This window comes from Cyprinus carpio, chromosome A23, assembly GCF_018340385.1.
Source record: "Cyprinus carpio isolate SPL01 chromosome A23, ASM1834038v1, whole genome shotgun sequence".
Lineage (NCBI taxonomy): Eukaryota > Metazoa > Chordata > Actinopteri > Cypriniformes > Cyprinidae > Cyprinus > Cyprinus carpio.
Window position 1 is genome coordinate 20,483,132 of NC_056594.1, and position 21,852 is coordinate 20,504,983.

The window sequence follows — 21,852 nt, forward strand, 5'->3', positions numbered from 1 at the left end:
GATTGGTTGATTGGAATGTTGTTTCAGGAACATGATGTTTGGTGAAATCACGCTCACCGTAGAGACTGTGTCTGCTCCCTGAACTAGAAAATACAAAAAACGTCCAAACCAATTTAAGAGTAGGAATTTAACTGAGGTTCAACAAATTAAAAACAGATGCAATACGGATAAACAAATGATAAAGCTTGGCTTATTGAATATCAGATCTCTTTCTATGAAAGCACTTTTTGTAAATGATATGATCACTGATCATGACCTAGATGTGCTCTGTTTGACAGAAACCTGATGATTACATTATTTTAAATGAGTCTACACCCCAAGAGTACTGTTATAAACATGAGGTAGGTAAAGGGGGAGGTGTTGCTTCAATTTATAACATTATACAAGGAAGGAATATATAATGTTTTCAGTATTCCTCAGAGGGCGGGCTACAAGTATAACTTGTTTGCAGTACTGGTGCTTCATATAACATTATCCAGTCAGACCTGAATTGTGCCCCTGATAACAACAGTGTGAACATTTATAAACATCCGTCTGGCCATTAACTCTTAAATGCATTATTATGAAAAAACAAAACAAAACAAAAACTATGAGCAGAGTTCTCCACATAAAGACCCACGGCTGTCACTGTCAGATCAACCTGCTTCTCTCTGACAGGAAGTTACATGAATTGCATGAAATTTACATGAATTTTGTGACGTGATAGTTTGTTGTTGTTCTCTCTCTTCATCAAAAGAGTGCATATTTTAAGGGCGTAGTATGAAAGTAGGAAACACTGGGACGCATATTACTGTACAAACCTTCACACACATACCGAACAAAGAGGAAACACACACACACACACTCACTCGCACGGGCACGAGCACGAGCGCGTGGCCTGTGGGAAATGACGTGATCTGACTGTCGGGAACTTTCAAATTAACCCGTACATCATCTGTCAGATTAACTATTAAACTACTATGTTCAAAAACAACAAAACGGTGAAGAATGAGTTTTCATGGGCATCACATATAAACATAAAGTTAAATAAATAGCAGACGCGCGCGAGTCTCTGGACTTCCTTGATTCATGTTTCCTGCTGATCACTGACCGCAGACACTCTCTCTCTCTCTCTCTCTCTCTCTCTCTCTCTCTCTCTCTCTCTCTCTCTCTCTCTCTCTCTCTCTCTCTCTCTCTCTCTCTCTCTCTCTCTCACACACACACACACACACACACGTCTAGACGCGGAAAAACTGAACGCGGAGGTAAGAATTATTTTAATGTTTATTGCTGATCGTAAAGCGCTCGAGCGTCATTAAAACATCATAGTCTATTTATTTGATTATGTAAAAGTGAAAGTTCAGATATGTGTGAAATGAGTTTATGTGCGGTTATCTGAGTTTCTGTTCAACAATCAAACAAACAAACAAACAGCAGGTTTGTCATGTTACTGCTGTCGGCGGAATCATATCGTCTTTATATCTGATTTATTTGTTTAGTGCTGATTTTTTTTATGTTATATTGAAGTGAAGTCTGTAATAAAATCTGTTTAAATGAATATAATCATTCCATTTAGTCATAGGTGAATTGCCCTAAAGTGGGACATTTTTTGCATTTCAGACTTGTGTAAAATATTGTGATGTGTAGCCAAAACATTAAATCCACAACCAATACCATTTAAAAACCCCAGGATGTGTCCTAATCAAATCAAAAGAGAAAATGCAGATAACACATTCATAAAATAAATTATAGACATATTAGTGCTCTTAGTGCAAAGAAAACCTGCAGCTTCTGATGTGGGACACTGAAAAGTCTCTGATAAAAGGCCAAAATCACCTTGATTCATGTGCGATAGTAAAATGCTTTTGATTATGGATGGATGGAAACATGGATAATTGAACATCATCAGACAAATAATACAATATGATGCATTGATGAGTTTATTATAAAGACATTAAGCAACTATTATCATAGGCCTGTGTTGTTATTATGATAGAAAAGAGTTAAATTTCTTGACTGTTCTCTAGTTCATTTTACTGAACAACAAACACATACAACAACAACAGGCACAGCCTAGGCCTTATTACTGAGACTTGAACCCTAGCCATCATGATCCTGAGAGTGAACTTTTGAGTGTCTGATCCTGATATTTGGACTGAAGTTCAAAGTCTATTGTGTGAAAAGACTAGAGACCATCCTGAGCTCAGATATTGAGGTTTCCGTCTTTACAGCCAAAATTAGTTGTGCATTCTGACTCAGAGATGGCCACTGTGGTTAAACCAAGCAAGATAAAAATAAAAACGGTCAGTTTTGTTATATTAATATACATTATGTATACAGTAAACAAGTTTTGGACTGACCCTGATCACTCATGTTTTTTAGGGAACATCTAATATCAGTGAAGTGTGCATGCAGAACATTTCAGCTTTGAGACTTGTCTTCATTTTTTCATGTTTTAAGTTTTCTGTGGCTGTTTGAGATTCCATGGTTTCAGAGCTAGAACTAGAAGAAAATCCTGTTTTATTCAGGTACTTTGAGAAATGACCAGGATAACACTTAACATATAACACATAACAACTTCCAAGTCTGTCTGGACCCACCAGAGATAATCAGCCTGGAATTTAAAGCCTCATTTTTGTCTGTCAGAGTGAACAGCAGCTGGCTGTGTTTGAACCGCTCTTAAGTAAAAAGGGATAGTTCACTCAAAACTGTAAATAACCTCATGATTTACTCGCCCGCAAGCCATTCTAGGAAAACAACTCATGATTTTATCGCTCATTCTGAGTAGGGAAAACCAGCGTCCTCTATTGTTCGCTATGGGGAGAACCTCGTCGTGACCGTGTCTGAAGCATTCAAATGTAAAAACACCAACGTGGCCGGCGACAGCCTCTGACGTGTGCAACTATAAAAACCGGCACCGGGAAAACGTTCACATTTCGCTGAAGCTTCTCCGAAGCATGGCAGGGAGCTGCAGTGTCTTGTTCCCTTACTCAGGGAACCATGGTTACGTCTCTGAGACGTTCCCACGGAACTTCGACTGCGTCGTCTACGTATGGGGGAACAGTATACCCCGCCGCCATGTTGACACGTGTGCAGGACAGTCATGCGGAAGACTAGTAGACTCTACTTTTCAATAAAGTTTGCCCCGGGACGTTTATACGGCTGTTTTGTTCTTTACACAAACGCATTGATTCACTTCATTGAGGGGCCAGCCTTGGAATCCGGAAAGCCGATGTAGGGAGCACTTTTTAGTCTTGCCTGTACAGGGGATGGTTGCTTCCGCCTTGCTTATTGGACTTCTTTTGGACTATCTGAAAAATAACACCCTGTTTACTGTATCCAGGATACATGGGTGGAGTGGCGCCCAAGATGAACGGGGATTTTTACCAACTCAAGAAAGCTAACGAAGCAAACCGCGCCAGCCCTCACCCATATAGGATTTTATAAAGAATAGAGTAAGCGTGCCGATTGGATTCGTCTGAAAGAAGAAAGTCATACACACCTAGGATGGTTTGAGGCTGAGTAAATCATGGAGTAATTTTCATTTTTGGGTGAACTGTCCCTTTAGGATATAATTGTTGCTAGTTTAAGCTGTCCAGCTGACGCTTTGAGGCTTTTAGTGCTCTAATGCCAAATGTACACTGCAAAGCTGGGACAGAAGTGCTTCTGAATAGACATTACGCAGACGGTGTAATACTGCTCAGACGTGGCACAATTTACACAGCAAAGTCTGAGAGGGCAGAATGTAGTCTGGCTTTGATGTGACGTATATTTATCATGGTATTCCATAAAATGAAGGACTGAGACTCTTCTTATAAACTGACCGTAAATGTGACCCGTTGAGTGATTTGATCATGACAGGTGGACTGACGTTCAGAGTCATGTGTGGTCCATGTGCTCTAGAGATCAGTTTTTGGAGCATCCTCAGATCAGAAATGGAGGCCTTTTGACACAAATAAAAATGAACCACCTGGTGGTTTTGCAATTCGACACATAAATATTTGGTTGTTTTGTGGTTGGATTTTTAGAGATATAGAAATTAAGAAAGTTGTTGTTTTGCAATTCGAGAAAAGAAATCTGCTCTGCAGAGAACGCAGATAAAGCAATTAAGAAAGCTGATCTGCAGAAGGCCCATGGCAGTTCTGGGCATTCAGATCCCTCAGAGATGAGTCTGGCACCCATTCTTGAAGAAACGTTGATCAAACGCTCTCAGCAGAAGAAACGAACGTCTCCGCTCAACTATAAGGAGAGAGTGTTTGTGCTGACCAAGAGCAAGCTGACGTACTATGAGCTCCGAGCCGAGGTGAGCGAACGCAGCTCGAGACAACACGCATCAGGAGCGCTGCGCAGCGTGTTCACGTGTTCCTGCGTGTTTTACAGAAGAGGTTCAAGAAGGGTTCGGTGGATCTGCAGCGGATCAGGTGTGTGGAGATCGTGAAGAACAACACCACCATCATCCCCTGCCAGAACAAATATCCCTTCCAGGTCAGACGTAGTATGTACTTGCTCATTACCAGTGCTCATAGTGTGTAGAAGTACGGAAACACTGGCACAGCCATCAGGAATCGTGTCTCTCTGTCTCTCTGTCTGCAGGTTATTCATGATGCCATCACGCTGTATATTTTTGCTCCCAGTAACGAGAGTCGAAGCGTTTGGGTCCAGAACCTCAAGGAAGGTCAGTGGGATTCGCTTGATACATATTTCATTTAACTTCTGTTTTCTGGCTGATCACATGACCCTGCATCTAATTTGGGGTGCTGATTAAAAAAACAAAAAAAAAAGCATATTGCAATGCATGTTTTGCTCTTTCAAGTCACACTTTCTAACTGTATTTTGTAGCAGTTTTGCTTTTGACAAGCATTTGTGTGGTGAAGAAGTCTTGTGATTTCACTTAATCAGCAGAAAAACACCACAAACACATGATTCCTGTCTGAATCTGATCAAGATTAGAACCGTTTGTTCAGTTCTCAGCTCATTTTCACATGCATGAACTACTGCACACAATGACTAGCACTGATTTCTTTTCCACTCTTTTGCGTATTGTATAAAAAAAAAAAAAAAGATACATTCTCAGAATTTTTTTGACATTCGACTGCTTTTGTTATTTTGATAAGTGCATTAAAGCTGATAAATATATATCATCTAAAAAAAATCTTCATTCTTATTTAGTTTTAAAAAATCTGTATGTGATAAAAAGTTTTTATTGATAATCATTTGGATATATATATTTGTGCCTCGGTATATTACGACCTCTTCTCTCTTCAACAGTGTGTCAGTAGTTCTCTGTGGAAGTGAGACTATTTCTTCAGTAGTTTCAGAGGTTTTGAGTGTATACACTGTGTCTTGTAAATGTGAGAGCTTATTGATATACATTACACACATGCTCAAAAATCACCCACATCTACACCTGACATATAACAAAAAAAAAAAAAAAAAAAAATTCAGCTGATTTGCTAAAAGTAATACCTTATTTGGTGATGCTGTTTTTTTGACTTGATTGTTTTCTGCCTCGCTGGGTTATGAAGGAAGTCGCGTCGGGTCTTCAGATGATGTGATGATGTGATATGTTTCTGACGTGTTTTCCTGTCCTCCAGAGATCAGGAATAACGTTCAGATCGCAGCTAAGTTCCACCCTCAGTTCTGGCAGGAGGGCGAGTGGCTGTGCTGTGGGCAGGTGGATAAACTGGCCCCGGGCTGCGAGGGATACAACCTGTTCGGAGACAGTAAGAGTCCCGGAGTGCTTCCAGCAGGGAAATATGAACAGTTTTCACAGGATAGATAAATGAATGCAGAATCAACATATAACAAATTGGGGAAGTCGTGGCCTAGTGGTTAGAGAGTTAGACTTCTAACCCTAAGGTTGTGGGTTCGAGTCTCGGGCCGGCAATACCAAGACTGAGGTGTTCACTGCTGTGTGTGTGCACTTTGGACATACATTACATTGAAAATGTATACATGTTTAGCTAATTTCTAAATGCATGTTGTTTATATTTTTGTGTAATTTTTAATTGTGTGTTTTTTGATTTTTTTTTGATCAGTTTGTTATTGTATGTTTTATTTTTTTTAAATTTGTGTGTTATTTATGGAATCATCTTTTTTACACTATTAAACTCCGCCCCTTTATTATAATCCACTGCAAGGTCACATTAAGACCCGCCTCCAATTCTGAGAGCCACACCCACATCAGGGTTATTATAATTAACTAAATTGAAACTAAAAATAAAAACAGAAATTTTCAATTCTTGTTTTATTTTTGATGTTAAATGAAATGTTAAAATATATATATGTGATATTTTTAATTTTGTTTATGCATTATTTTTTATTTTGTTTAACCTGATGTTATACATTAAAACTGAAATGAAATAAAAACTGTATAAACTATAAATACTATAGAAATATAAAACTACAAATATTTACATGTAAAAACATAACAAAAACAAACCTAAATTAAAAATACTAGTAAAATCCATAATAATATCTCTAAAAGATACTAAAATAACACTAACCCACATCTCAACATCCAATCAACAGCCGGTGCACAGAAACAAGTCCCGCCCTCATTCTTTTATTTTCTGTGATCTGCTCCCCTTGAATATATTTTACGATACTGATGAAAAAACGAGTCACTACTTTTTTTGTTTGTTTTGCTAGACGCCTTACAGAAGAGAAAATCAGTCTGCCGCTGGTTATTACGCCGATTCTTCACACTACATTTACATTTGTTCAGCTTCACATTAAATATTCTCTAAATTTGCATGTGTTTTCACATTGATGGGGTGGCACCCACAGGAAGTGGCTGACAAGCCTTAGTGTTGCTACAGGAAGTTGATGTTTTAACACTTAAACAGTCAGAAATAATTATTTCTCATCTTCACAGTTTCACGCAAACCTCTTCCTCCTGTTCCTGGAGACGAGAGCAGCACGGTGAGCTTCTGTCTGTCGCTGTGTCACTTCAGTCATTCCTCAAAGCATACGAACATAATTAATTAGTCCTTTTTCACCCAAACACGCCGGCCCCCGCCTCCCCCGCCACCCGCAGTTGAGACGGCACAGGAAGAGGCGGACCCTCAAGAGGAAGTGGTCATCGCACTGTATGACTTCGAGGCGCTGGAGCCTCATGATTTGACGCTGATGAAGGGCGAGGAGTATGTGATCCTGGAGAAGTGTGACGTGAACTGGTACAAAGCGCGGAACAAACACGGGTGCGTCTGACAAATGACCATCTCAGATGTAGATGAGTGTGTTTCTTCATCAGGTTTGTAGAAATGTAGCACTGCATCAGTGTCTCATCAATGGATGCTCTGCAGTGAATGGGTGCCGTCAGAATGAGAGTCTGATAAAAACATCTCAATAATCCACAAGTAATCCACAGCACTCCAGTCCATCAGTGAACATCTGGAGAAGACAAAAGATGAAACACATCCAGCATTAAGACGTTTTTAACTCAAATACACAGAGTCTATAATCCATAATAACACTTCCTCCAGTGAAAAAGTGTTCTGGTGTGAATCAGGAGAGAAATCTGCACAGATCAAGCAGCGTTTAAACAGCTCTAAACAAATATGTGTCTGGATTTTGATGTGAGAGACAACAGCAGATGCACTTTTTCACTGCAGGAAGTGTTATTATGGATTATAGACTCATAATGATGTGGATGAGTGTGGATTACTTGTGGATTATTGAGATGTTTTAATCAGCCTTATGACATTATTGAACGGAGCAATACAGGACCTGTCAAGTGTAACATCATTGCATGTGGTAATAATTATAATGTGACCTAAAGTCCAGTGATGCTTATGACAAAGTGATGGTATGGTTAATAGAATGGTTTTTTAATATGTTCTTCTTAATTTGGTCGTTCAATTGTGTATGTTTTTAGTGTGTGATTCTTGTGGTTGTTGTGTGTTTTAGAGAGGAGGGCTACATCCCGAGCAACTATGTGACTGAGAAGGAATCAGACACGCTGGAGCAGTTCATGTGAGTCAAATCAATCACATGATTCTCCTCGTGTTAGAGTAAGAGCGCAGTGATAATGCTGTTAGGAAATCACACAGAGGTCAGGGAATGATGTAATGTTGAACATGTGTGACAAAGGAAAACTCTTATATTTGAGTTCAATTTGTAACTATCGGGTTTAATTCAATGCGTTACTTGCTGATTTTTGTTATCATTTGTTCAATTTACTAGCAATTTCTGAGTGAAAATGGTTTCAAAGTGAATCCAGCACCAGATTTCTTTCAGTGTATTCCAGCTCTGCTCTCTTTAGACATTCATCAGCTTCAGATAGTGATTGAAACGTTCACTTGTGTGCAAACGCATAAGCACTGTCTGTCTGTATATTTAGGGTAGTATTTTATGGTCAGATTTTAAACTTCACTTGATTACGTTTGTGTTTTGTGTTTCAGATGGTTTTGTAAAAATGTCAATCGTAACAAAGCTGAAGAGCAGCTCAGGAAAGAGGTGTGTGTGTTTGTGTGTGTCTGTATCAGTGTTACTGTGTTAAACATATTTTATTAATGTGTATGTGTGTGTATTTAGGCTAAAGACGGTGGATTTATGGTTCGAGTGTCCAGTAATACAGGGACGTACACTGTGTCACTGTACACCAGGAATACAGGGTGAGACACACTCACATTCACACACTCACTCATACACTCACACACACACACACACACACACACACACATACACACACACACTCACACACACACACACACACACACACACACACACACACACACTCACACACACATACTCACTCACACACACACACTCACTCACACACACACACTCACAACACACGCACTCACAGCATCTTTACAGTATTACACACACAAACACACACTCAACACAGGACACACACACACACTCACACACACACACTCACACACTCACACACACACACACACACACACACACACATACACACACACACTCACACATAAGTCAAGTCGTCACCTTTATTTATATAGAGCTTTTAACCATACAGATTGTGTCAAAGCAACTTTACAGTATTAAATAGGAAAATAGTGTCAATGCAGAAGGACAATAGTAGCTGCAGCAAAGTCAGATTGTGTAGAGGACTCATCTGTTTCCTGTGGTCTTGTCCCGGTGGTCGTCTGAGACAAGGTCTTTACAGGGGATCTGTCTCTGGGGCTCTAGTCCTGGTCTCCGCTGTCTTTCAGGGCTGTAGAGGTCCTTTCTAGGTGCTGATCCACCATCTGGGCTGGATACAGACTGGATCCGGGTGACTGCAGTGACCCTCTGATCTGGATACAGACTGGATCTGGTGGCTATGGTGACCTCGGAATAAGAGAGAAACAGACTAATATTAGCGTAGATGCCATTCTTCTAATGATGTAGCAAGTACATCGGGTGTTATGGGAGGTGTTCCCGGTTCCGGTTTACCTAATTAATGCAGCCTAAAAATCCTTTAATGGATTTGGATATTAGAAGTGTATTAGTGTGTTATGTGTAAGCCAGGTTAAAGAGATGGGGCTTTAATCTAGATTTAAACTGACAGAGTGTGTCTGCCTCCCGAACAATGTTAGGTAGGTTATTCCAGAGTTTGGGCGCTTGAGAACACAGCAGACGTGGAGGACTATAATGCAATAAGAGCTCGTTCAAATACTGAGGTGCTAAACCATTCAGGGCTTTATAAGTATTAAGCAAGATTTTAAAATCTATGCGATGTTTAATAGGGAGCCAGTGCAGTGTTGACAGAGCCGGGCTAATATGATCATACTTCCTGGTTCTAGTAAGAACTCTAGCTGCTGCATTTTGGACTAACTGGAGTTTGTTTACTAAGCGTGCAGAACAACCACCCAATAGAGCATTACAATAATCTAACCTTGAGGTCATAAACGCAGCGGGATTAACATTTCTGCATTTGACATCGAGAGCATAGGCCGTAATTTAGATATATTTTTGAGATGGAAAAATGCAGTTTTACAAATGCTAGAAACGTGGCTTTCTAAGGAAAGGTTGCTATCAAATAGCACACCTAGGTTCCTAACTGATGACGAAGAATTGACAGAGCATTAGACAGTGTTCTAGGTTATTATATCTGGAGGTTTTAGGTCCTATAATTAACACCTCTGTTTTTTCAGAATTTAGCAGTAAGAAATTACTCATCATACAGTTTTTTATATCGACTATGCATTCCGTTAGTTTTTCAAATTGGTATGTTTCGCTGAGCCACAAAGAAATAAGGAGCTGAGTATCATCAGCATAACAGTGAAAGCTAACACGGTGTTTCCTGATGATATCTCCCAAGAGTAACATGTAAAGCGTGAAGAGTAATGGCCCTAGTACTGAGCCTTGAGGTACTCCATACTGCACTTGTGATAGATATGATACCTCTTCATTCAATGGTACGAATTGATGGCGGTCATATAATTATGATTTAAACCATGCTAATGCACTTCCATTAATGCCAACGAAGTGTTCTAGTCTATGCAAAAGAATGTTGTGGACAATAGTGTCGAACGCAGCACTAAGATCCAATAGCACTAATAGAGAGATACAACCACGATCAGATGATAAGAGCAGGTCATTTGTAACTCTAAGGAGAGCAGTCTCAGTACTATGATACGGTCTAAATCCTGACTGGAAATCCTCACAGATGACATTTTTCTTTAAGAAGGAATATAATTGTGAGGATACTACCTTTTCTAGTATCTTGGACAGAAAAGGGGGATTCGAGATCGGTCTATAATTAACTAGTTCTTTGGGGTCAAGTTGTGGTTTTTTGATGAGAGGCTTAATAACAGCCAGTTTGAAGGTTTTGGGGACATATCGAAATGACAATGATGAATTAACAGTGGTGTAATGTAACAAAGTAATAATACTTTGTTACCATACTTAAGTATTTTTTGGGAGTATCTGTAATTTACTTGAGTTTTTATATTTCTGCCAACTTTTACTTTTACTCCACTACATTTCCTAATTAAAATGTATATGTTTACTCCGGTACATTTCCCTGAAGCATATTGGTTACCTACTACAAAATAGTCAGAAGAACATGGACTGCAGGAAAGCAGGTTTGACGAATCAATTATCTGCCGTTTGCAAGATAGAATCATGCTCATGTGCAAACAAGTGCGCACACAATTGCGGTTGATTTCATTTCCTTCTCAAGTTGAGTCTGGGGTGTGTGATACAGCATCGTCTGCAATAATATGGTTAAGTGTTGTTGTAATGATGTGTGATCTGACATTATCAAGTAGGCTATATCACCAAATCACACACAGAGTGCACGCATATTGATTTATTAATCTTTTAAAACTCTAAATTCAAGGGATTCTAAATTGTAGATGCCAAAAATGCTTCTGTATGCTTTTTATATTTATATAATTAAATATAGTTACCTTAATCACACAAAGAGTACCGTTTTTCTGCAGATATAAGCGTGCCATAAACACATTTAATAATCAGTTTATGTAAGTTCAGTAAAGCAATGTGACTTACATTTTAGACATAATATAGCTTGTTTTTGCTCAATTTTGCCAATGAAAATAGTTCCAAACAAAGATCACAGCACTGCTTTGCATCTCTGAACAATAAACGGTGTTTACTTATTGAATGAGTCAGCTTTTTGAATGAATTGGTTGAATAAATGATTCAGTGATTCACTCATTAACACAGTAAAATGCTTTGTTTTTGAAAGAATCATCCATTTAAATGAATCGGTTGAAGCTCAATGACTCACTCATTAACAGTCACTTGCTGCCACCTACTGGCGGTTTTAATTTCACATTTTGACCATTTTTTTAATGTTTTAAATTATTTCAAATGTCAGTATTCACTGTTAAAAATACAAAACAATAGGTCTGTTTATGCATCTGTAACTGCAGTTTAAATGCATCCATGTCCCCTCTGAGACCGTAAATGCTTAATGCTATTTCAGATGCAGATTCCAGAAATGTTTTCTTATGTTGGAATGAAAGACACCAGATGAAGTGCTTCTTATTCTTACCCAAAAATACAAAATGGAAGAAAGAGTTAAAACTGAACACAATCTTGCTACTTAAGCTGTGTATGAATATTTTTTATATATATTTATTTGCTTCTTTTTCCATTTTGCATTGACTTGTACGGTTTCTTTAACTTGTGACTTAGTCTTTTTCTGGTCATTTTCTGGTAAGATATCTGTACTTTTACTTGAGTATGGCTTTCAGGTACTTTATACACCACTGTGAATTAATAATAGTCAGAAGAGGCACACACACACACACACACGCTCTCACACACACGCACACACACACATACGTCTGCATGATGTGGTGCTGATGGTGTGTGTTAAATGTACTGGTTTTCAGGGACGGAGCAGCTACAGTCAGACATTACCAGATTAAAGAAACAAATGGCTCACCAAAACAGTTTTACCTGGCTGAGAAATACATCTTCAACAGCATTCCTGAACTCATAGAGTACCACAAACACAACGCCGCAGGTACAACACACTCTCACACACTCTCTCTCTCACACACACACACACACACACTCTCTCTCTCTCACACACACACACTCTCTCTCTCTCTCACACACACACACACACACACAGACTGCCTACAGTTACAGCAAAGCAGACACATTTTTGTGTAAATGTGTAATAGTGTGCGTGTGTGTGTAGGACTTGTTTCCAGGCTCCGTCATCCTGTCGGCGATCAGACGAGAGAAGCTCCTAAAACAGCAGGATTCAGCTACGGTAACACAGTCACACACTAATGGCTGGAAAACACATCCTCAACAGATCTTAAAGGGGTCAAATGATGCGATTTCAAGTTTTCCTTTCTCTTTGGAGTGTTACAAGCTCTTGGTGCATAAAGAAGATCTGTGTAGTTGCACAGACTAAAGTCTCAAATCCAAAGAGATATTCTTTATAAAAGTTGAGACTCGTCCACGCCCTCCTAAAACGGCTCGTTCTAACACACCCCCATGTCTATGTCACGATGAGGGAAGATTTGCATAATGCCGCCCAAATGTTCACGCAAAGAAAGAAGGCGTGGCTTTTATTCTCGCTGTTGCCACCGGTGCCATGTTGTGGAGACACAGTGTGTTTCCTTGTGAAAGCAAAACTACTTTGTTTGGTTTTCCAAAAGAGGACACTAGAAATCAGTGGTTAAGTTGTATTTACAACACTGTTCCAGAACAGTTCAACCCAAATCTTCAGATGTGTGCAGCGCATTTTACGGAGGACGAGGACAGTTTCCTGTAAGAGTAGCCTACAATGCCAGTGTCTGTTTCTATAAAGTGGGGCAGTTCCAAATTTGCAAGGACAGTCTGGCGCTTCCGACTCACAGCCTGTAAGTACTTATTCATATTTAAAGAATTTGCCACTGATGATTCAGATGTGAGTTTTGAGCAGTGTAGAGTAGCGCTTGTCGTTTGTCGTTTCTCCGATCACAAATGCAGACATGGTTTTATGTTTACGCAGCGCAATGCGTGATACGTAACGCATAAAAAGGCAGTATAAGTCATTATAATCAGTAATTATGTCCTCACTGGATGCAACAAATGCCTTGTTTATAATGGGTTTTATTGGTTTTGTCTCGTCGCGCTGGGACACAGCATCACAGTATGTTAAGAGGCGTAACATTTCCGTCACATGCTTGAGGTATTCAGCCAATCACAATGCGCTGGATAGCTGGCCAATCAGAGCACACTTAACTTTTCAGAACGATGAGCTTTGTAATAATCTACGCGTTTCTTAAGGAGGGGGGTAGTGGAGGAGAAATAATGTTGTTTATTTTGTGAATAATGATTTTTTTTTTTATTTTAATGTGTTTTTCTTTACACCAAATACACAAAATAATGTTCTTTTTAGCAGCATCATATGACCCCTTTAAAACACACTCTTATGGACTTTGAACATGAATAAAGAGAGAAACTGATCATCACACAATATATGTCAGCTCAAAATATCAGACATGTTTGATCTGCTCTGACTGGATGGAATTACAGTCTGAAGATAAAATAATCAGCGTCACGTTCAGATCCGCCTCCATTTCTGAGTGCCACGCCCACATCTCAACATCCAATCAGCAACTGATGCACAGAATCAAGACCTGCCCTACATATTTTCTTCTTTTTTTTGATGATGTGTTTCACTCACAATATGGACATCACACTCTACACGATTTCCAGATCTGACTGACCGACATCTGCAGACTGTAAACCAGGGCAAACGTCATGTTGTGTATTCTAGCTTTAGTTTCCCAGAGTTTATGGAAAGCTAATCATTAATTAACTCATAAAAGTAGTAAATTAAAATAATTTCATTTTAAAAGAAAAAAAGAAAAAAAATCTTTTATTGCTCTTAAAGTCCATGTACAGCAATATTAAATGTGTACTCTTGAGTTTGTCACAACCAACCAAATCTGAGTGATAACAAACGCCATTAAAATAAGGTATCAGAATCTTGAAAAAGTAAGCAGTATTCTCTGCTCTCAAACGCTGGGGGCGTGTCCTCTGGCAGCGCTGAAACCACGCCCACCCGCTGCCGTCTCTCTCAACTGTCACATTTAAATAAGGAGACTGAGCTGTTGTGTAAATTTTCACAACCAGGTATTTTTTGGATTTTGTTTATTATTCTGTATATTTAGGGCATTTTATGATACTAAATTATATTTATGGAATAGTTATGATCCACTTATTACTTGTTAAAAGCTATAAAAAAAAGTTTACATTTTTATATGAAATATATTTTTCAATACATGTTCTACTCTAAAAATCTAAACGAGTTGTGTTCCAAATTTGAAGTTGATATCACAAAAAAAAGATCTTTCAGTCGGACTTTGTTTGGCTGCCGTACCAAACGTTTCCACTAGGTGAAATCTGTTTCCATTCGTTTCTATTCTGTCATTTTTCACCATGAACAGTACACGTGTGAATACTTATTTCAGGACCTTAACCTTTTCTAATCATATCCATGATGTGTGTGTGTGTTCACACAGCAAGTGCCAAAACCTTTACCAAGTTTGAAACCATTCTGATGCAGTCAGAGTATGTGAGCGGAGTGGAGCGGCAACAATTTCTGCTCCGTGCTCCGAGCATTTAATAATCACTCCACTCCTGCTCCACTCCACACTCACTGATACCAGAAACACCGCTCCGCCTTCGCTCCGTGGCTAAAGTGTTTTAGTATGTTTTAAATGTTATGTTCATAATGTAGCCTATAATAAAATAAAAAATAAAATAAATAAAATAACAGGAGAGTTTCAAAGTGGGCTATTGTGTGCAAACATTTTTTTCCTACCACATGCCAAACTATTAACATGGTTGTCAGCATTAAAAGGTATAATTGCTGTTTTCTCCTGTGCAAATTTTGTTTGTGAGGGAAATAACAGTACATTTTCATCAGTTATTTTATCTACAGATCGATGCATTTGTTACAGATTTCTGCTCATTCAAAATCAGATACAGATGAAGTAGCACTATAAGATTACATTTGTTTGAATGCATTATTGCGAAATCGATTGTGTGTGAATGTGCTGTACCTGTTTAAATCATGCTTTAACCCGAAAATATTCAGTAAAAGGAACAGACAATCTCCTTGAGAACTAGCCTGTAACTTCCCGCTCGGCTATTGCCGTCATTAACCTTCTGATTTGAGAGATCCATCTGTATCAAGCTCTAGCTAATTATGTTTAACGTGAATTCTTGCTAAATGTGCAGTTATATTACGGGCCGTTGGCATGAATTGTACTCGTGGTGGAGCGCTCTTGGAGCGAGTGAAATCCACAACACTCCGACTTTTAAAAAATCTGCTCCTCTCTCCAGTCAAAATCACACCTCCGCGCTCCGCCCCCACTCCGCTCACATACTCTGGATACAGCAGAGGGTTAAATGCATTTTTGTTTAAATGCTGCTACCAGCTTGCTTTCAGGAAATGAAATGAACTGACCTTTAAACACTTCATAAAAAGATGAAATAATATATTTGTGATCATTAAGAGAACCTTAGCTTGAAGTTTCAGGGAAAGGGGTTTGGCTGTCAAAGTCGTTTGGGAGCATGATGATGATGATGGTGTGACGAGTGAAGAAACTGCATATGTGTGTGTGTGTGTGTGTGCAGATAAATGGGAGATCAACCCGTCTGAGCTGACCTTCATGAAGGAGCTGGGCAGCGGTCAGTTTGGAGTGGTGCGGCTGGGCAAATGGAGGGCGCAGCATAAAGTGGCCATTAAAACCATCAGGGAAGGAGCCATGAGTGAAGATGATTTCATAGAGGAAGCCAAGATCATGATGTAGGCGTCTCTCTCTCACACACACACATGTAGGTCAGAGGTCAGCAGATGTTCCTCACGTGTGTCCCGTGCTCTCAGGAACCTGTCTCACCGGAACCTGGTGCAGCTGTACGGCGTTTGCACGCAGCAGAAGCCCATTTACCTGGTGACGGAGTTCATGGAGCTGGGCTGCCTGCTCAACTACCTGCGTCAGCGCCGAGGAATGCTGGGATCACAGGACCTGCTGGGAATCTGCCACGACGTCAGCCAGGGCATGCAGCATCTGGAGCAGAACGGCTTCATCCACAGAGACCTGGTCAGAAAACACACACACACTGAACCAAACAAAGCTGTCAGTGTCTGCTCAGATAAAACACCAACTATCAACACGAGTATGAAAACTCTGTAGTACTGCAGCGCTCAGACAATCTGGACTCAGGGATGTTTTTCAAAGTCTCTTCTGCTCTCCAGGGCTGCATGTATTTAATCATAAATACAGTAATATTGTGAAATATTATTACAATGTAAAACAGCTGTTTTCTGTGTGAATCTCTGTTAAACTGTAATTTATTTCTGTGATGTGCAGCTGTATTTTCAGCATCATTACTCCAGTCTTCAGTGTCACGTGATCTTCAGAAATCATTCTAATATGATGATTTACTGCTCAAGAAACATTTCTGATTATTATCAATGTTGAAAACAGTTGTGTTGCACAATATTTTTGTGGAAACTGTGATACTTTTTATTTTTCAGGATTCACAGATGAATAGAAAGTTCAGAAGAACAGCATTTATTTGAAATAGAAACCTTTTGTAACATTAGAAATGCCTTTACTGTCACGTTTGATCAGTTTACAAAATTAATTTCTTACTGTGATCTGGGTCTCACGTGGCTGCTCTGGTGTTTTTCAGGCGGCCAGAAACTGTCTGGTCAACAGCTCGCTGGTGGTGAAGGTCTCGGACTTCGGGATGACCAGGTATCTGAGAGTCTGCTTTATAACTGCTTTAGACACATCCTGCTCGTTAACTAATCTCATTTTAGACTGAAAAATGATGTGTTGTATTTGGAAAGGTATAAAACTTAGTGACTTTTGTTGCACTTGCTATATGAACACAAAAGTCTTGCACATGTTTAGAAAAAAACAATGTTTTTTAAAAATAGTTCACGGTCAAAACTGAGTACCACAGGAAATGAAAAATATGAAAATACAGCACAATTTCTTTGGTGTGCAATATCAATCATCCACAATCAAGTCGTCCCTGATCATGCCTAACATCTATCCACATGCTAAACCTGACTTAGATTTTAAATACTTCTGCTATATTTTTAACTGAAGCACTGTATTAAATGAAAATATGAAATATTTAGTAACACTTTACTTAAAGCCTTTATGTATAATGCATTATAAAGGTATTCATAATTAACAGTAGAGTAATAAAGAGTAAACCCCCTTAGCTGTTATTAATTCACTGTAAACCACGGCTTCACGGGGCTTTTTCCTTTTATAAAACGGTTATTCCATATACGTATTAAGGTTTCACAAAATTAAACAGAGCAATCAAAGTGTAATTATATTAATAAAAAAAGTATTCTTCCACAAAACAATGTAGTTCCTCAGAAACAGATGTGGTTGCAACAAAGTGGTTGCCGAGCAACACACAGAAGTAAACAAAGGTGTATGTTTCGAACGTGGCTCAACCGATCAGAATCAAGGACCGGAACTAACCGTTTTATAAAACTACTGTCATAATGCATTATATAAAAAGGCTTCTTTTTTTATTTAATATAGACAAATCCTTCACTATTTACCACCATATAGTACTTTAAAATCCCCTGAAAATACAAAATATGAAAGAGTAAATATTGAATCAAAATACAGTTCATCAATAGACAAAGACGATCATGCTTAAGAAACACTAGCGTCTGTGTTCTTCTGCAGGTATGTTCTGGACGATCAGTACTGGAGCTCCTCTGGAGCCAAGTTCCCTGTCAAGTGGTCCGCGCCTGAAGTCTTCAACTTCTGCAAATACAGCAGCAAATCTGACGTCTGGTCATTCGGTCAGTAGATCAGCATGTGACGCTGCATGAGTGCACCGATGATGATGATGATGATGGTGATGATGATTGTGATGATGATGTTGATGATGATGGTGATGATGATGATGATGATGATGATGATGATGATGAAGATGGTGGTGATGATGATGATGGTGATGAGAAGGATGATGATGATGATGATGATGATGATGATGATGATGATGGTAATGATGATGGTGATGATGATGGTGAGGATGATGGTGAGGATGGTGATGATGATGGTGAGGATAATAATGATGATAATGGTAAGGATGATGATGATGATGATGATGATGATGGTGAGGATGATGGTAATGATGATGGTGATGATGATGGTAATGATGATGGTGATGATGATGTGAGGAGGATAATAATGATGATAATGGTAAGGATGATGATGATGATGATGTAATTATAATGTAATGATAATGGTAAGGATGATGATGATGATGGTGAGGATGAAAAAAAGTGAAAGTGAAAGTGACGTGACATTCAGCCAAGTATGGTGACCCATACTCAGAATTCATGCTCTGCATTTAACCCATCCGAAGTGCACACACACAGAGCAGTGAACACACACACACACTGTGAACACACACCCGGAGCAGTGGGCAGCCATTTTTATGCTGCGGCGCCCGGGGAGCAGTTGGTGGTTCGATGCCTTGCTCAAGGGCACCTAAGTCATGGTATTGAAGGTGGAGAGAGAACTGTACATGCACTCCCCCCACCCACAATTCCTGCCGGCCCGAGACTCGAACTCACAACCCTTCGATTGGGAGTCCGACTCTCTAACCATTAGGCCACGACTTCCCCAGGATGATGGTAATGATGATGGTGATGATGATGTAATTATGATGTAATGATGATGGTGAGGATGATGGTAATGATGATGGTGATGATGATGGTAATTATGATGTAATGATGATGGTGAGGATGATGATGATAATGATGATGATGGTAATTATGATGTGAGGATGATGATGATGATGATGTGATGATGATGGTAATTATGATGTGAGGATGATGATGATGATTGTGTGCTCCTCAGGTGTGCTGATGTGGGAGGTGTTCACGGAGGGGAAGATGCCGTTCGAACACAATCAGAACCACGAGGTAGTGATGATGGTCACTCAGGGACACCGGCTCTATCGGCCCCAGAAAGCGGCTCCGCACATCTACAGCATCATGAAGATGTGCTGGATGGAGGTAACGGCTGAGTCCTTCACAGCCTCACTGACATTAGGGACCTCAGTGTGTGTTCAGGACGTTCTCCTGATGATTTATTCACACTCGTGGGGTTAATCGCTTGTGATTCAAATGATTCATGAAAGTGGCGTGCTCTTGTAGGCAAACTGTCAACACTGCATTTGATAACACGGTTCACCAAAATAATGAGTCAAATGTGAAAATGCTTTTCTTAAATAGTCGATGACTGTTATTCTGAGCACCAGTAATATTTAGTTTGCAAGCTTGACTCTTTCATTGAATCATTTATAGTTGACAGTTAGTATTATTTGCATTTATCTAAATTACTGGAGCCTGAGAAAATCAAACAGGCTCCTGTGCACATGGGCAGGGTTATGCTAATTGTGAATACACGTGAACATGTCCACTATTATGAATGACTGGAATTCATTAACATACATTTATTAATCTGTTTAATCATTTATCAAATCTGAGATTTAAACAGGGTTCGTGAGGATAGATTTTACACGCAAATTATGTGAATTTATCATTTCGTGGATGAGGCCCAATGACTTACAAATGAGGAAGGACATGGAAATCGTGTCTTTAGCTGATCAATTTCTTTGACTTCACTCTTTTATTTAGATTTTTATGTTATTATAGTTGCTAAATAACGTTACCAGCCAGCTGAAGACTCTGGTAACTGTCTGTTTTTGTTTGCGTTGAGTGTTATGTCGAAGTCTTGCTAGACTTTGAGCTAGTGAAAACACGACGGACTAGCATAAGTGATATATTAGCAAGATGAGTTATAGATACTGTTTATCTTTGCACATTTCCCCTCTTCTTTTTTCCTAATTTGGACTCCTGATGGTTTACCCTCCCTCTCTCCCTAATTAAGTCACCTTAGTGAAACTGACTTAAGTGACAATGATCTGCTCATGCTGCATATTTCTTTTTACTTTTTTTTAAAGCGCCGCATATTATAACAATAGGTCCCTATATATTTGCACACATTCACCTGGATCAACTTTGAGGGTCTTTTTTTGTTGTGATGCTGCTGCTCAATGGTGCCCTATAGCTGTGTCCGGTGTTTCTACATTTTTCATGTACATTATAATTGCTTTCTTTCGTGTTGTAGAACACAAAATAGCAACTGATTTACATTTAAGATACAGGTTTTCACAAAAACAAAAGATAAAATGATAAACCTCACAACTGAGCATTTAAACCAAATTTTTTTTTTTTTTTTAAGAACATTGACTATATGACTAAAGTATAAATTGTTATGCCAACTTAAACCTGGGTTATCTGGGTGGATTTTCATACTGGTCTGAACAAAAACTGCAGACGGGCTTATTGAAAATGCATTCATTATCTGACAGCAGGAGGCGCTCTAGAGTGGCAGAAATACAGCGGTTTCCCCGGTAACGGCACTAAACAAAGCAGCTGCCACCCATCAGATGCTGATTTTATCAGATAGAATTAAAACACAGCTAACACTTTTCTGAAGACAGTCTGTTCCTTTCAGAGATTCATATAAAAACTTGAATTATTGAGAATGGGGAAAGCTTTGTTTGATTTCTCTATGTAATTTAGTCGCTGTTTGAATAACAATGGAAATTTAAGCATAACTTATTCGGATCGCGCCTGTACATACAATGTTTTCCTTTTTGTCAAATGCAAATGTTGTGATGCGTGTGTGTTTGTCAGAAACCGGATGAGCGTCCGAGCTTCACGGAGCTCTCACTGATGATCACAGACGAGCTGGAGGCCGACGGACCCGCATCGTGAGCTCTGATTGGACGGCCTGACGCTCCAATCGGCGCACTCCTCGTGAGCTCGTGATGGCTTCGCATCGGCTCGGGGGCCGCGCCGCGGATCCAGATCTTCACCGGCCATGCGGAAGGGCTCCGGGCCCCAGTGAGACGCTTCAGCGCTTGATTCCTCCTCATATGAGTCTGTATTTATGACTGTGACCGAGTCATTCTGAATGTGTGTCGATCTGCTGTAAAGTGTCTAATAAACCCCAGACGAGTGTTGATGGAGTCGGTGTCACTGAACTCTCTCTCTCTCTCTCTCTCTCTCTCTCACACACACACACAGTATTTTCCTCATTCATTTCAATCATCATTAATTCATGAACACTGAGGCTAATCAGATGTGCCTCCTGATATCTGAACGAACACACACACACACTCCTGTCGCTGCAGATGTCGGTCGGTGATTTTGCGTTCCTCGTGACTGAAGGTAAGACAAACTTAAACTCACTCACACTCAGAAAGCAGAAGGAAGCTGACCGGAAGGATGTGGCTCATGTAGAAACATCAGTTCTCGAGAAAGTGCCTCTGATCTGCACGTGACGCTCGTGACTTGACGTGCGTTAT

The 21,852-nt window shown here is 39.6% G+C and overlaps 1 protein-coding gene across 1 annotated transcript; it reads left to right on the forward strand.

Annotated features, from left to right (window-relative positions):
- The first annotated feature begins 1,123 nt into the window (after window positions 1-1,123).
- On the forward strand, window positions 1,124-21,513 carry tec (tec protein tyrosine kinase). The gene is made up of 18 exons (XM_042713853.1): window positions 1,124-1,244; window positions 4,109-4,282; window positions 4,360-4,464; window positions 4,573-4,654; window positions 5,574-5,702; window positions 6,857-6,903; window positions 6,985-7,181; window positions 7,891-7,956; window positions 8,385-8,439; window positions 8,518-8,597; window positions 12,300-12,433; window positions 12,614-12,688; window positions 16,057-16,228; window positions 16,307-16,523; window positions 17,119-17,183; window positions 18,147-18,265; window positions 19,332-19,489; window positions 21,179-21,513. The coding sequence occupies exons 2-18, from the start codon at window positions 4,145-4,147 to the stop codon at window positions 21,257-21,259; spliced, it is 1,920 nt and encodes a 639-aa protein (XP_042569787.1). The 5' UTR covers window positions 1,124-1,244; window positions 4,109-4,144; the 3' UTR covers window positions 21,260-21,513.
- The last annotated feature ends 339 nt before the right edge of the window (window positions 21,514-21,852 follow it).

Bases quoted from the DNA above. Each gene is read 5' to 3' on its own strand.
- tec (XM_042713853.1), top strand. From the start codon at position 4,145: ATGAGTCTGGCACCCATTCTTGAAGAAACGTTGATCAAACGCTCTCAG. The intron at 4,655-5,573 runs GTCAGTGGGATT...CCTGTCCTCCAG, and splicing joins GGTCCAGAACCTCAAGGAAG to AGATCAGGAATAACGTTCAG. The intron at 7,957-8,384 runs GTGAGTCAAATC...TTTGTGTTTCAG, and splicing joins GACACGCTGGAGCAGTTCAT to ATGGTTTTGTAAAAATGTCA.